The sequence below is a fragment of the Oryx dammah genome, unplaced genomic scaffold (genome assembly GCF_014754425.2).
Source record: "Oryx dammah isolate SB20612 unplaced genomic scaffold, SCBI_Odam_1.1 HiC_scaffold_2, whole genome shotgun sequence".
In the NCBI taxonomy this organism is placed as follows: domain Eukaryota; kingdom Metazoa; phylum Chordata; class Mammalia; order Artiodactyla; family Bovidae; genus Oryx; species Oryx dammah.
The window spans coordinates 62,596,927-62,612,846 of NW_024070186.1; the positions used below are offsets into that span (position 1 = coordinate 62,596,927).

Consider the following 15,920-nt stretch of genomic DNA (forward strand, 5'->3'; position numbering starts at 1 on the left):
ATTATTCCCAGGTTTGGGCTGCCGTGGAGCCTCCAGAGTGACAATGACTCTGCCTCTAAAGCTGCTGTAACTCAAGGGGCATCAAAAGCTCTAGGAATAGAATATCACTTACACTGTTCCTGGAGACCCCAATCTTCGGGAAAGGCAGAAAAAAGCTAATGACATTATTAAGAGACATCTGCATGCGCTAACTCAGGAAACACAAGACAGTTGGTTTAAAGTCTTTCCCGTAGCTTTAATGAGGGCTCAAACTGCCCCTAAGAAGAAGGGACTGTCTCTATGACAGACTGTTTTTGTGCACAGATATTATCATAGATCCTGAAGCCTTAAAATTAACTATGTGACTCAGCGTTTAGCTTTTCAACAGACATTACTGGGAGATTAACTCCTGATCCAGCCTTTGAGTTAAACAAGTCACTGTTTGAGCCAGGAACCAAGATGGACCTAAGAATCTAGGTGGGCTTGCTTCTGCTGGCTAGAAAAGTCCTGAGTCTGCCTCAAGACAGCACATTTCTGTCCTGGACTCATTCCTACACTGCATTCCACAATTGCTTTAATTTCTGGGTCTGTGGAGCACTCCCCTCCTCATCAACTAAAGACTTCCTACAGTGGGTTTCTCCACTTCAAGGATAGGACTTTCTTCAACTCTGAGAATACCTTCACCAACAACAATCATATGTGACACCTCTTCTTGATCTGATGGCATCTAACAATCCTAAAATGGACTGAGGTAACTATGGACATAATGTAACTTTTAATCTTGATTATGTTTTAACTTGGTTTAATGACTATTTTGCTGAACATAATAAGGTAAATGGGTCTAGATCTGGTGGTTTTTTACCTCAGTTCAGTTCAGTTCAGTCGCTCAGTCGTGTCCGACACTGCAACCCCATGAATCGCAGCACGCCAGGCCTCCCTGTCCATCACCAACTCCCGGAGTTCACTCAGACTCATGTCCACAAGTCAGTGATGCCATCCAGCCATCTCATCCTCTGTTATCCCCTCTCCTCCTGCCCCCAATCCCTCCCAGCATCAGAGTCTTTTCCAATGAGTCAACTCTTCGCATGAGGTGGCCAAAGTACTGGAGTTTCAGCTTTAGCATCATTCCTTCCAAAGAAATCCTAGGGTTGATCTCCTTCAGAATGGACTGGTTGGATCTCCTTGCAGTCCAAGGGACTCTCAAGAGTCTTCTCCAACACTACAGTTCAAAAGCATCAATTCTTCGGCTCTCAGCTTTCTTCACAGTCCAACTCTCATGTCCATACATGACCACAGGAAAACCCATAGCCTTGACTAGATGGAACTTAGTCAGCCAAGTAATGTCTCTGCTTTTGAATATGCTATCTAGGTTGATCATAACTTTTCTTCCAAGGAGCAAGCGTCTTTTAATGTCATGGCTGCAGTCACCATCTGCAGTGATTTTGGAGCCCCCCAAAATAAAGTCTGACACTGTTTCCACTGTTTCCCCATCTATTTCCCATGAAGTGATGGGACCGGATACCATGATCTTTGTTTTCTGAATGTTGAGCTTTAAGCCAACTTTTTCACTCTCCACTTTCACTTTCATCAAGAGGCTTTTTAGTTCCTCTTCACTTTCTGCCATAAGGGTGGTGTCATCTGCATATCTGAGGTTATTGATATTTCTCCCAGCAATCTTGATTCCAGCTTGTGTTTCTTCAGGTCCAGTGTTTCTCATGATATACTCTGCATAGAAGTTAAATAAGCAGGGTGACAATATACAGCCTTGACGTACTCCTTTTCCTATTTGGAGCCAGTCTGTTGTTTCATGTCCAGTTCTAACTGTTGCTTCCTGAGCTGCATACAGATTTCTCAAGAGGCAGGTCAGGTGGTCTGGTATTCCCATCTCTTTAAGAATTTTCCACAAATAGAGCCATCCCCAGATGTTAGCTGACAACTTAATTATAATGATTGGAAACAATTAGGATTTTTGCCTCAATAAATATACAATACAATCATTCCTGTGTTTTCCAATCCCAGTTTATGTCCTCGTTTTGCCTGGCCAGGGGCTGATTGGGACTGGATCCCTCAGTCACACTGGTTTGGTCCAAATGGGACTTACTGTAAATGTGGCTCTTACCGATGGGTGTGGCTTCCCCCTGGCTGGATAGGAAGATGCACCCTAGGTCTAACTTTTATCATGGCTTCATATTTTCAGAGCTTCCAGAGAAGCCTACTAATCTGCCACACTTAAAACTCATTGGGCAAGATCTGTATTTCACTGGTATAATTATCTGGCTATAATATTCGTTCCCTCTCTGGGTTATGCTACGAGTTGATGCTCTGATTAACTTTCAGCTCTTAATGCTGAACAAATACAAATTAGGAGGTTTTACAAAACAGATCGCAAAGAGTCAGACACGACTGAGTGACTTCACACTCACACACATACACAAAACAGATTGGCCTTAGATATTCTAACTGCTGCACAAGGAGGAACTTCTGCCATTATTCATACCTAATGTGAGTACTAATTTTACTCACTTTACTAAACACATGAACAAGATGATTCAGGCTATTGATTCTCCTGAAGCCTTAGTCACCTCACTTTGGGAAATGTTAACTAGCTCCCCATGGTGGAAAACTATCTTAATCATAATAATTCTAATTGTTCTGTTTTTACCATTTGCTCCCTGCATCTGTAACTGTGTAACTGGATTTGTTTCTAACCATCTGAAAGCTTTTAACTTACAAATGGTTGTCCAGACTCCTACAAGTGTCATGACCTCCTCCAACTATTACTTGGGGTCCCTGGATCAGAGACCCTCCATATGAGGGTTAGGAGAATATGTTGCCTCAAAAATTTAGGGACCATACCCCATCACAGCAGGAAGAGGTTATGGAATGAAAATGATGCCCTTTTCCCTTGGCAACATAATTCTCCTAAAAGAAAAGGGTGAATGAAAGAGTCAATTCCTAGGCAGTTGATAAGTCTGGGGTCCCTGAGGAGGAGAAAGGGGTTTGGGGCTCTTGAAGGGGAGATAGGGGTCTGGGGTTCTCAAGGAGGAGGAAAGGACAAACTTTTTTTTTCCCCTCTACGTTCCTTAGTCACATAAAACGGATTTTTTTCTTTAAGCCCAGAAGTGATAACTACACAACAAACAACTCAGCTTAAACTCTGTACTAGGCGGAATATAACAACAATGTATCCTGCTTGAGGACAGTTTCTCCTTCCTGAAAACCTTCTGGCTAATCCTGTTATCTTAAAATGTAAATTATGGGAGTGGGTCTAGTAAGATCTTTACAACCTTGAGACATTCTTTTGATTTATTGTAATAACTCATGTCAATGGACATGAGTTTGAGTAAACTCTGGGAGTTGGTGATGGACAGAGAGGCCTGGCGTGCTGCAATCTGGGGGGCTGCAGAGTCAGACACGACTGAGCAACTGAACTGAACTGAATAACTAATTTAAAAAGTATATAACTCCCTTATTAACACTAGTGAGGGGGCACTCTCCGTCCCCCTTCTGATGTCTATGTCAGAAGTTTTCTCTATCCCTTTTCACTTTAATAAAACTCTGCTACACACACACACACAGTCTCCTCTATGCATATATAGAGTTTATTACTATTACCGTTGAAAATAATCTGCATTTGTTATTCATGGTGGGATTGAAACAAAATACATATCTGACATTTTAAGATTTAGGAATGATTTCAAAAATTATTTTACTTAGATTTAAAGATAAGAAAATCAAGGCAAAGAGAAGTTAAGTTAGTTGTGAAAGTCAAAGCTATAAGGGATAAAGCAGAAATTCAAATTGATTTCTTTGTTATTTTATAGTTCAAGTGATGGGTTCTTTAGAGGTGTACTGTTTAATTTCCAAGTATTTGGAGGGATTTTTCTAAATATCTTACTGTTAATGATTTCTAATTTAATTTTATTGTAAAGAAAACAAACCCTGTCAGATTTCAAATATTCAAAATTTCACAGAGCCTTATTTTTATTTTTGGTAATAAATCTTTTCCTGGTATCTACTTTGTCTGATATTAACATAGTTAAGCCTGATATAAAGAGAGGTTTTTATATTTACTGTATGTCATATCATTTTTCTTTCTTTTATTTTCAAACTATGTCTTTTTATAGATAGCACACAGTTGAATCTTCTAATTTAATCTAGACTGACAATATCTGTCTTTGATCAATGCAAAGAAATAGAGGAAGGCAATAGAATGGGAAAGACTAGAGATCTCTTCAAGAAAATTAGAGATACCAAGGGAACATTTCATGCACAGATGGGCTCAATAAAGGACAGAAATGGTATGGACCTAACAGAAGCAGAAGATATTAAGAAGAGGTGGCAAGAATACACAGAGGAACTGTACAAAAAAGATCTTCATGACCCAGATAATCACGGTGGTGTGATCACTCACCTAGAGCCAGACATCTTGGAATGCAAAGTCGAGTGGGCCTTAGGAAGCATCACTAAAAAAGAAAGCATGTGGAGGTGATGGAATTCCAGTTGAGCTATTTCAAATCCTAAAAGATGATGCTCTGAAAGTGCTGCACTCAATATGCCAGCAAATTTGGAAAACTCAGCAGTGGCCACAGGACTGGAAAAGGTCAGTTTTCATTCCAGTCCCAAAGAAAGGTAATGCCAAAGAATATTCAAACTACCACCAATTACACTCATTCACACACTAGCAAAGTAATGCTCAAAATTCTCCAAGCCAGGCTTCAACAGTACATGAACCAGGAACTTCCAGATGTTCAAGCTGGTTTTAGAAAAGGCAGAGGAACCAGAGATCAAATAGCTAACATCCACTGGATCATGGAAAAAGCAAAAGAGTTCCAGAAAAACATCTATTTCTGCTTTATTGACTATGCCAAAGCTTTTGATGGTGTGCATCACCACAAACTGTGTAAAATTCTTAAAGAGATGGGAATACAAGACTACCTGACCTGCCTCCTGAGAAATCTGTATGCAGGTCAAGAAGCAACAGTTAGAAGTGGACATGGAACAACACACCAGTTCCAAATTGGGAAAGGAGTACATCAAGGCTGCATATTGTCACCCTGCTTATTTAACTTATATGCAGAGTACATCATGAGAAATGCTGGACTAGATGAAATACAAGCTGGAATCAAGACTGCCAGGAGAAATATCAATAACCTCAGATATGCAGATGATACCACCCTTATGGCAGAAAGTGATGAAGAACTAAAGAGCCTCTTGATGAAAGTGAAAGAGGAAAGTGAAAAAGTTGGCTTAAAACTCAACATTCAGAAAACTAAGTCATGGCATCTGGTTCCATCTTTTCATGGCAAATAGATGGGGCAACAGTGGAAAACAGTGACAGATTTTATTTTTAGGAGGTCCAAAATCACTGCAGATAGTGACTGCAGCAATGAAATTAAAAGACGCTTGCTCCTTGAAAGAAAAGCTATGACCAACCTAGACAGCATATTAAAAAGCAGAGACATTACTTTGTCAACAAAGGTCCATCTAGTCAAAGCTATGGTTTATCCAGTAGTCATGTATGGATGTGAGAGTTGGACTATAGAGAAATCTGAGTGCCAAAGAATTCATACTTTTGAACTGTGGTGTTGGCGAAGAGTCTTCAGAGTCTCCTGGACTGCGAGGAGATCCAACCATTCCATCCTAAAGGGAATCAGTCCTGAATATTCATTGGAAGGACTGATGCTGAAGCTGAGACTCCAATACTTTGGCCACCTGATGCGAAGAACTGACTCATTTGAAAAGATCCTGATGCTGGGGAAGATTGAAGGCACAAGAAGGGGAAAACAGAGGATTAGGTGGTTGGATGGCATCACTGACTCAAAGGACATGAGTTTGAGTAAACTCCGGGAGTTGGTGATGGACAGGGAGGCCTGGTGTGCTGCCGTCCATGGGGTCACAAAGAATCAGACACAACTGAGCGACTGAACTGAACTGAATTGAACTGAATTGGAATGTTTAGGCAATTGGTTTAATATGTTTAATGTAATGATTTGGTTCAACCTTAGAGTATTGATGTTATCTTCTATTGTTTCATTCATTATTTGTTCTTCTTTTCCTCTTTTCTTATTTTCACATCATTAAATATTGTTTAGTATATAATCTTAGTTCATTATTGGTTTCCTAGCTATACTTTCAACATTTGTAATGATACTCTAGGGATTATAGCATGCATTTTTAACTTAACCCAAGCTACTTAAGAGTTAATACTGTTATTAACTCTTATAAAAAGTTACTGTTATTACTTCATGTAAAAAAAGAAACAAAAACAAAATACTTTAGTACTTAAATTCCATTTGTGCCTCTTCCCATAGGTTTTTGTAATATTGTAGTCAAATATCTCACATCAAAATATGTAATCTTACTATTTATTATTTTTACTTTAGATAATATAATAAAATGCTGTTTTCTCCCTTAAATAGTCATTCATCTTTAAATAAATTTTGAGAAGAAAAATATTGTTTAAGTTTACTCATTTATTTATATATTCTGGTGCTCTAATTCCCTTTTATAGATCCAAATTTAAATCTACTGTCATTTATTTCAGGTTATGCCTTACCATTTTTCAAAGTAAAGATCTGCTCTATTAATTTTTAAACTTTTATATAAAAATGTTCTTATCTCACTATCATTTTGAAGAATTTTTTTTGTTGAATTCTGATTTGACATCATTTTTCTTTCAGCACTTTAAGCTTCCTCTTTTATTGTATTTTGGCCTCCATATTTCTGATTAAATGTTACCTGTTATTTGTATCATTGTCCCTTGTGAATAATGTGTTGTTATCCTTTATCTGCCTTTAATATTTTCTCTCCATCTTGGCTTTTCAAAACTCTGCTGTTCCTAGATATGGTTCTGTTTATATTTATTTTAGTTGGGCCTAACTGTGTCTTCCTCTTTTTTTAAACCAAATTTGGAAAATTTCCAGTAAATACTTTTTATGCCCTTTCCTCTTTGAAACAGTTACATGTAGCTCAGTTCAGTTCAGTTCATTTCAGTTGCTCAGTTGTGTCTGACTCTTTTACTACCCCATGGCCTGCAGCAGGCCAGGCTTCCCTGTCTGTCACCAACTCCTGGAGCTTCCTGAAACTCATGTCCATTGAGTCAGTGATGCTATCCAACCATCTCATCCTCTGTTGTTCCCTTCTCCTCCCGCCTTCGATATTTCCCAGCATCAGGGTCTTTTCCAGTGAGTCAATTCTTCACATCAGGTGGTCAAAGTATTGGAGTTTCAGCTTCAGCATCAGTCCTTCCAATGAATATTCAGGACTGATTTCCTTTAGGATGGACTGGTTGGATCTCCTTGCAGTCCAGGAGACTCTGAAGACTCTTCTCCAACACCACAGTTCAAAATTCTTTGGCTCTCAGCTTTATAGTCCAACTCTCACATCCATACATGACTACTAGAAAAACCATGTAGGTTACTTGCTACTCAGATTTGTTACTGTGTCTGAGAATAAGTCACTGAAGCATTAGTTAATTTTTTAAAAATATCTTAAATGATGCTGTGTGTTCATATTGGGTAATTGCTATTGATTTGTCTTCAAGTTCACTTTCTTTAGTGCTAAATCTTCAATCTGATGTTAAAGTCTATCTGTATATTTTTATTTTAGATATTAATAGTTCATTAACCCATGGTAAAATCTCCATCTGTTTCTTTTCTATAGTTTCTATTTTTGTGTTGAGATTCTCAATTCTTCACTTATTATGGCCATCTTTGCCTCAAGATCCTTGAACCTATTTTTTACAGCTTCTTTAAAATCTTTTTCTACCAATTCTAACATGTGGGTCATCTTGGGGCCTGATTCTATGGACTATTTATTTTCTTAAATATGAGTCTCCTTTTCCTATTCCTTTGAATGTGTAGTAATTTTTAGTTTTATACTAAACATTTTGGGTGAAACTTTGTAAGGAATTGAGATTAGGACATCATCACTGCAAACCTGTAGAATTTTTTTCTTATCAGGCAGTTAAATGGCAAATGTTCTTGTCAGGTGTGGTTTTTCAGATAGGTCAATTTTGCCTTTGAGCTTAATTCTAAGGTGTGATTCTTTCTGGAGGTCACGGTCCTAACTCTTAAAGCATTGTCTTTCAGGAATTTTAACTGAATGCCAGAGGTACTCAGTGAGCTCTCTCAACACTGGTTCTTCACTATCTCGTATCACTGCAGCTCCTCTGGTATTTTCATTTATTACTTGGTCGTGCAGCAGGCAGTCTCTGCTACATGAAGTCTTACTTTTCATATTGGTCTAGAACCTGCAGCAAATCCTCATTCAGTCTTCTACCCCCAACCCCCTCACACATCTATTTCTCCTTCAGTCACCTGCTCTGTAAATTACAGGGTTTTTTTAGCAGACTGATATTCTAATATCTGATATTCTAAGAGACTTTGTTTTCTTAGGCTCCAAAGTCACTGCAGATGGTGACTGCAGCCATGATATTGAAAGACACTTGCTCCTTGGAAGAAAGGCTATGACCAACCTAGACAGCATACTAAAAACCAGAGACGTCACTTTGCAGACAAAGGTCCGTCTCATCAAAGCTATGGTTTTTCCAGTAGTCATGTATGGATGTGAGAGTTGGACTATAAAGAAAGCTGAGCATGGAATTGATGCTTTTGAACTGTGGTGTTCGAGAAGACTCTTGAGAGTCTCTTGGACTGCAAGGAGATCCAACCAGTCCATCCTAAAGGAAATCAATCCTGAATATTCATTGGAAGGACTGCTGCTGAAGCTGAAACTCCAATACTTTGGAATTTCGCACTTGATGCAAAGAACTGACTCACTGGAAAAGACCCTGATGCAGGGAAAGATTGAAGGCAGGAGGAGAAGGGGACAACAGAGGATGAGATGTTTGGATGGCATCACTGACTCGATGGACATGAGTTTGAGCATGCTCCAGAAGTTGGTAACGGTCACGGAAGCCTGGCGTGCTATAGTCTATGGGGTTGAAAAGAGTCGGACAGGACCAAGTGACTGAACTGAACTGATATTCTAATTTCTGCTTCCTCAGCTCATTGAGATTGAAGTTTAACTTGATCTTCAACTCCCTGAGTTTGGTCAGGAAAACCACGGTAGTCACCGTGTATACTACCCTATATATGAGATATACCTACGGCTTATCTCACAAGGATCAAAGTCCTGCTGTGACCATTTTCCAGTGCCTAAAAAGAATTGTTTCATATGTTTTGCCTAGTTTTATACTTATTTATAGCAGGAAGGCAGGTCCTTTTATACCAGTAACTCTGTCATGGCTGGAATAAAGAATACATGGGTTTCTGTTTAATTTTCACAAAACCTTGTGGGATGTAATTTGTGAAGTAGGTACAGTTATTATAACCCAGTTTTATGGAGAATTAAACTCAGATGAGCTGGTGAGTGGGGGAATCACATTTAAAACCTGGGCAGATAGATTCAGACTCCATGAATCTGATTTAATAAATGATGCTGCTTATGCAATGTGAAATTATATTTACTACCTTTGTTGCATTTATCACACTCTTTTTTCTCATATTTATTGATATTTGTTTTTTAAACTTTGCTACCTCTTCTAATGTGTACAAACAACACAATTCCTGTTTATAGCTGCTACCCCACTGCCTAGCACAGGCTCTTGGTTAGCATTCAATAAATATTTGTTGAATGAATGAACATAGATGAGAGCATTATAAAACAATTTTGAAAAGAGGCTTTTTTCTACGTATTTGCTATTTTTGACTTCATCTTGTCTGCCACCTAGTGGCATCAAAATTCTACAGCATAGTATGGCTAAGGAAACTCAAATGGGGGCTCTGTATCAACTTAGAGGGGTGGGATGGGGAGGGAGAAGGGAGGGAAGTTCAAAAGGGATGAGATATACCTATGGCTGATTCATATTGAGGTTTGACAGAAAACAATAAAATTCTGTAATTATCCTTCAATAAAAAATAAATTAATTTTTTTAAAAGGCCAAAAAAGAAAAAATTCTACAGCATAAACAACATCAGTCTAAAGATGGGAAATAGGCAAAAAAGGTGACATGTATTATTAGAATCTTTAGAATTATACACAGCAACATATAATTATATGAGAAGAAAGAGTTATAGTAGGATTTCCATTCTTGATAAGATAGCAGTAATTAGAAATCAGTCTCAGGAGTGATCAAGACACCACTGACAAACGACAGTAGTTTGATGAAGTGAGCATAGAGTTGATATGTTCGATTGGTGAGTGTAGGAATTACTTTGGTTTGAAGTTAAAAAAAAATGACATCCAAATATGGTGCTTTGGATATGTTATTTAAAAAAGAAAAACTTGCTTATAGTTGTTTCTAAAGCCTTTGTTGTCTTCCCAGTGTCTCAGACGGTAAAAGAATCTGCCTGCAATGAAGGAGACCAGGGTTCAATCCCTGGTGGAGAAGACCACCTGGAGAAGGCAATTGTAACCTGCTTTGGTATTGTTGCCTGGGAAGTCCATGGACAGAGGGACATGGCAAGCTACAGTCCTTGAGGTCACAAAGGGTTGGCCATGACTGAACAGCAAACACTTCCACATTTTTTTCAAAGCCTTTGTCTTACTTATTAGCATATTTTAAATGGCAGTACTCAGCTAATTAATTTTAAAATGTATCTTTGTTGAACCTAAAACCATACAGGTATGCTTCTTGTAGTCTCCTACATGACAAAACAATATGCACTTATTTTTATCAAAAGCAAAACTACATGATGGTTTTCAAGCTAATTTCTGTATTAACAAATCTGAAGATATGCAGTAGGCCTCACAATTTACATAAAATTAAAGAAAGGATGCTTCAGGAATGCAAATAAATGCAAAAAGGGAATATTTTAATTTTGATCCATGATTAGTATCAACCATCACAGTGTGGTAAAAATACAAAAGAAAGATTCTGCATTCAGTATATAACTAATGGTTATAAGCTATTTATAGACTGAATATCCTGATTATTTATTTTGAGAAATATATTTATGTTTCAGATTCTATTTTAAAAATCTGAGATCTTTAAAAACATTTTAATATTAGAATCATATGCACTGATTTCTGTAGTTCTGTGACATGACAAGCCTAGAAAAATGATTTATTTCACTTAGTGCATAATTAATTGTATGAATTCACTGTTTAACCTCTATTGATTTCCATTTCTTAGTTAATGTTCAACTTAGAAACAGAAGCAAAAATTATTTCACAATAGAATAAAAAGGATACAGAAGTTAATCCTAGCATAATAGGGAAGATCATTTTACTTTTCATCTTTATATTGTATACCCTCCCCTCAGTAATTTTTAAGGACTTGAAAGGGCACTCTTAATTTTAAAACAAAAGTTTCAAAGTCTAAATAGTGAACCTATTGAAACTAATCCTTGCATCCTTAGGAACCATAGCATTTTATTGTTTCTTATAGTACTATTTTGATTAATGTTCATTAAGTTATTTTTATAACACTGAATTGAATTTTGGCATTTGTAAATGAACATGCCATTTACAATTTTTTATGATTATAAAAATGATTTGAAAATCCATCAAACCATTCTAATATCCAGGAGATATTTTGATTAGTATGTAGGCAATGTTAATGGCACTTCATATGTGTAGTGAAAACCATGGACAAGGTGATAAATAATTACTTTCAGGTGCATCTCAATTCATTATTATGTATGCCTATAGACTTTCTGGGCTATTCCCAATTTCAAATATTTTATTGTGCTTACAAGTCACCCAAGTGGCTCAGAAATTCCAATATTTTAACAATATTGAAGTACACATTACATTTCCAATATTGGCCCTTTCAAATGGAAATGAAATAAAATTCTTCCAATGTAACCATATGTCCTGATATTGGGTTTGGAAACTATGGCTGCATAAGGTGTTTCCAGAAAATATAGAGTCAAATTTTCTTTGGTATCAAAGAGAATCTGTGTTTAGGTTCTGCAGTTTATTTAAAGCAAAAAGTTTCTTTCCAGCAGGTTATCTTGGAAATTTCAAAGTGATTTTGTTGTCAGCAGGTCCTCGATGTCAAACTTAAGCCTATAAGTTTGAGGTCTCCATAGAGCTGTTAAGAATATCTGATGGAATTATATCATTGTGGATATAGAGTTATAAATGAGTTTCAGCATGTTGGCAGATCTCCTGCTCACATAATGAATCTTAGTATAATTGATGGTTATGTTTCTTACTGGTTATTAACAGGGAAGGTGTTATGTTTTCATATTGATATTAGTTTTGTTATTTGTGTCCAAAAGAAATCCAGGATGTATGAGCTCAGAGAATGAACAAGACTAAAGTTTTAGGTAAATTGCTCTAAATTAGGCAGGGAGGTATAGAGGCATCATAATTCTAAGAAAAGAGCTATTTAAAAGATGTAACATAATCACTTTATCTTTGCGGTAGATTAAACTGAATACTTCCCATGATAAGATCAAGGTCTTTAGGGAACAAGACACGGGAGAGGACATTTTTATAGAAAAAAAGATAGGGTTGGGTAACCTTGAGGATTCTAGGAAACCAAAAGCTAATACAGAGTTCTGAAGAGGATAGAAATATATAAAGGAAATCTTTAAGGACAATGATAAAAAGGTGATTCATACCTTTGGACAGTTGTCACACTTGCCCCTTCATAACATCCTTTGAATCAGTTATGTTATCACCAAATAAGCCATAAACTTTGGTGTCTTTGCTCATGGTTCATAGCTGGAATTTCTTTCTACCATTCTTTGTATCTCAGTCAGTTTTCGAAATCTTTCTCCTCCTTCTCACCCCTTACTTAACCTTATTCGATCCCTCTTTTCTCCCTGCAGTCATTTGCTACCGCAGTTGCCTGCCTTTTCATTTTGTCCTGCTTTATGATAGTTAATTATGGGTTTATTTCTTCCCTTAGGTTTTCAGATGCCCTTTGTGATCTCTATGATTGTCTAGCTTAACATAAATCAAGTAATAAGGAGATGGTTTTAGTTTTGTGATTACATTTCAATGGAATCTTCAGTTAATCCTACAAGCTCACATCATACCCTCTGCTTGCATGGATAGTACTTACTTGCAGTTAGTAACCCTTCATTTTACCTGTGCGCATGATTCAGGGCAAGGTCAGGTTTCCTCATTCGCAGATAGCATGCAACAAGCTTTGTCTCAATGAAACTTGCCACACTAGCTATATCTTCAGCAGATGCTTCAAATGGTTTTCCCAGAACCGCCCCTTTGCTGCAAAGCTTTAAAAGAAAAATAAATACAAGGCTTTAAATTTTCTAATCATCTTGACAAATATTTGATCTTTTAAATAAACTTTATATAATATATACACACACTTTTCCAAACAAGTAAAATATTAACATTTTGATTGTAAATTAAATAAATTATTCCTGTTCACTATTAAGTGACTATAAGTAACACATTTTATTGTAAAATGCTTCCTGTAAAATATTTTAAAAGTATGATATATTTTAAAGGGGTGCCATTAGCTATGAATGTCTGTTTTAAAAATAAAGCACACAATAAGCAAAGATATTAACAGAAAACCAGGTATGAATCATATTAAATACCAGTGCTTTTATGAAAACCCAGCTAAGCAATAATCTAGCACACTATCAAGTTTGATTTAATATAATGAGGGGTATCGGAAGTAAACTCCTAGGAGCCATTAACATGATTGGTGATTAATTTGAGTCTGAATCATATTCTCTAGGATGTTATTGAAAGAAAAGAAGTGAAAATTTATTAGAATTTATTGGCAGAGGCCACAGTATCTGAAAAACATGGCAGGAATGTGGAATTCTTAATAAAAATTCCAGGAAGTCAATGGTTTCTGGGCACCATAGATAAACTGTAGAGGAAGAAAATAATTAATTTTGGGGAGAGAACCCCAAACATTAAGAAGTATCAATAATATGACAAGGATAGATTGGTACTTTTTTTTTCCCCTTAGAGTTTTCTACTGTTCCTTAGAATCAAGGCTGATGGGGGAGGAGAGACTCCATCACAACTTAGTGACCTTATTCAGAATATCCGCTTCTTTCCTATTTTTATATTTTTGCTCTTGCTATTTGCTATTTTTATTTCCTGTATGCTTTTCTCACCAGGGATAGTAATATTTGAGGATTAGTACCTATTTGTATATATCTCTGTGTAAGATTTCTTGTATTCTAAATCCTGTTCTTTAAGAAATGTTATCTAAACTAATTTTCTTTTATAGATTAAGTTGAGGTTGCCTTGCCATTTACATTAACATTATTGTCTATTTTTTAAAGTGCAAATAGGTTGAGAATGGGTTTATTCTGTTCTAAAATGTGTTTCTCTTCTTAATTTTATCCAACAGCTATAAGCTGAAGGAAAATCTAGATGTTTTACATCCTTCGTTTGAATTGTTAGTTACCTGGTACTACCTGGATATTCTGTCAACTATGATAATTCATATTGTTTTAAAAAGTCTTTTCCAATTTGATGGGATAAATTTTTTTACTACATACATTCAGTCAATAAATATTTATTAATTACTAATAATCATCAGATAAAAAATACTACCCTTACATTTTAATTTGGTCTAATTAAATTGGTTTTATTTAATAGGTCTTTTAAATAAATTTTGGCTATTTTTAGTTCTGTGTAAATTCCTGTTTTTGCATTCCTTGCCTATTTCCATTGATGTTGTAATCTTTTGCTTATTAATTATGAGAGCTCTTAATAATCTAGTATTCATTTTCCCATACAACTATGTACACAAAATCAGACATAAGGGTTTTTCCTCCTCTAACTGCCCTTCATAAAAGAGTCAACTTCTATCCATGTATCCTCAGAATACATTTCTCAATTATTTGGCAAGGTGGGGGAACAAAGACTTTTATGGGAGATACAAAGTATTTGTAAATGACCTTAGTCAAGGCTAAGTTTTGATGCTTTATAAAGATTACCTGATAAAATTCATAATAAAAGAGACAAAGTATTTAACAGTGATTTAGTAACTATTCCTGAGAATATGACCTCACAAATGTCAGTGTGGTTGTAAACAGACTTTAAAATATAGTTTAAGAAAGTGTTATAGTTTGAACATGATAGCTTGAGACAGCACCTCTCCTCTTCTACCAGTTTGATCCTATATGACCCTGAAATACCTAAAATAACAGTTGTTTAGGAAGAAAAAATGTTTTTGGATAACACAGGCTTTTTAAAAAGTCAGTGGAAAACAACATAAGTAGAAATTATGTAGTGCCATTTGTTAGCATATCATTGTATTAAAATTCTAGACTTTCTTGAGTAGTTTTATCCTTTAAATTAAATCAGCATATTTCCCCCAAATCTTAAACGCTCAAACCTCATGGATTTTTTTTTCACATAAAATCTTGAGCTTCCCTGGTGGCTCAGATGGCAAAGAATTCACCTGCAATGCAGGAGACCTAGGTTCGATCCCTGGGTCAGAAAGATCCCCTGGAGAAGGGAATGGCTACCATTCCAGTATTCTTGCCTGGAGAATTCCAGGGACAGAGAAGCCTGTTTGTTTAAAATCTTAAACATAAAAGAAACAAGCCCCACGTTGTATATGTCCTTTGCCCCTTCCTCCTCTTTGTTCATATCAGGTGTGATAGAGCAGATATACCTCCTTTCTCAGGCATACTTTCTGTGGGATGAATACAGGGGCCTTTAGGGTAGTAACTTCCACAAGGACATTCAGATTCTACATGGCAAGAAGAAGCTGACCTTCAAGTTTAATAACATTAAGACTTTGTCTGAGAACACTGAAAGAAAGTGAAAAATAAGCGCCTGATCTAATGTTTGCTGTAGTCTCTACTTCTATGAGTTTCAAGGCCAAAAAAAAGGAATAAAATGATCAATCTTAACGCTCCAGAGTGTATACTTTATGAAACCAAACTGTAAGCAAGGAAAGACAATAATAATTTTTCAGTTCACATTAAAATGGAAAAACACACAGCCTGTATATTTGTGGTGATTGTGATTTATCAATC

At 36.4% G+C, this 15,920-nt stretch overlaps 1 protein-coding gene across 1 annotated transcript in view; it reads right to left on the bottom strand.

Moving 5' to 3' along the window:
* The window catches only part of SPATA16 (spermatogenesis associated 16), a 241,850-nt gene that overhangs the window by 180,259 nt on the left and 45,671 nt on the right, over positions 1-15,920 (bottom strand). Inside the window, 1 exon segment of the mRNA XM_040265364.1 lies at positions 13,030-13,175. Within this exon segment, the coding sequence (XP_040121298.1) occupies positions 13,030-13,175 (146 nt within the window).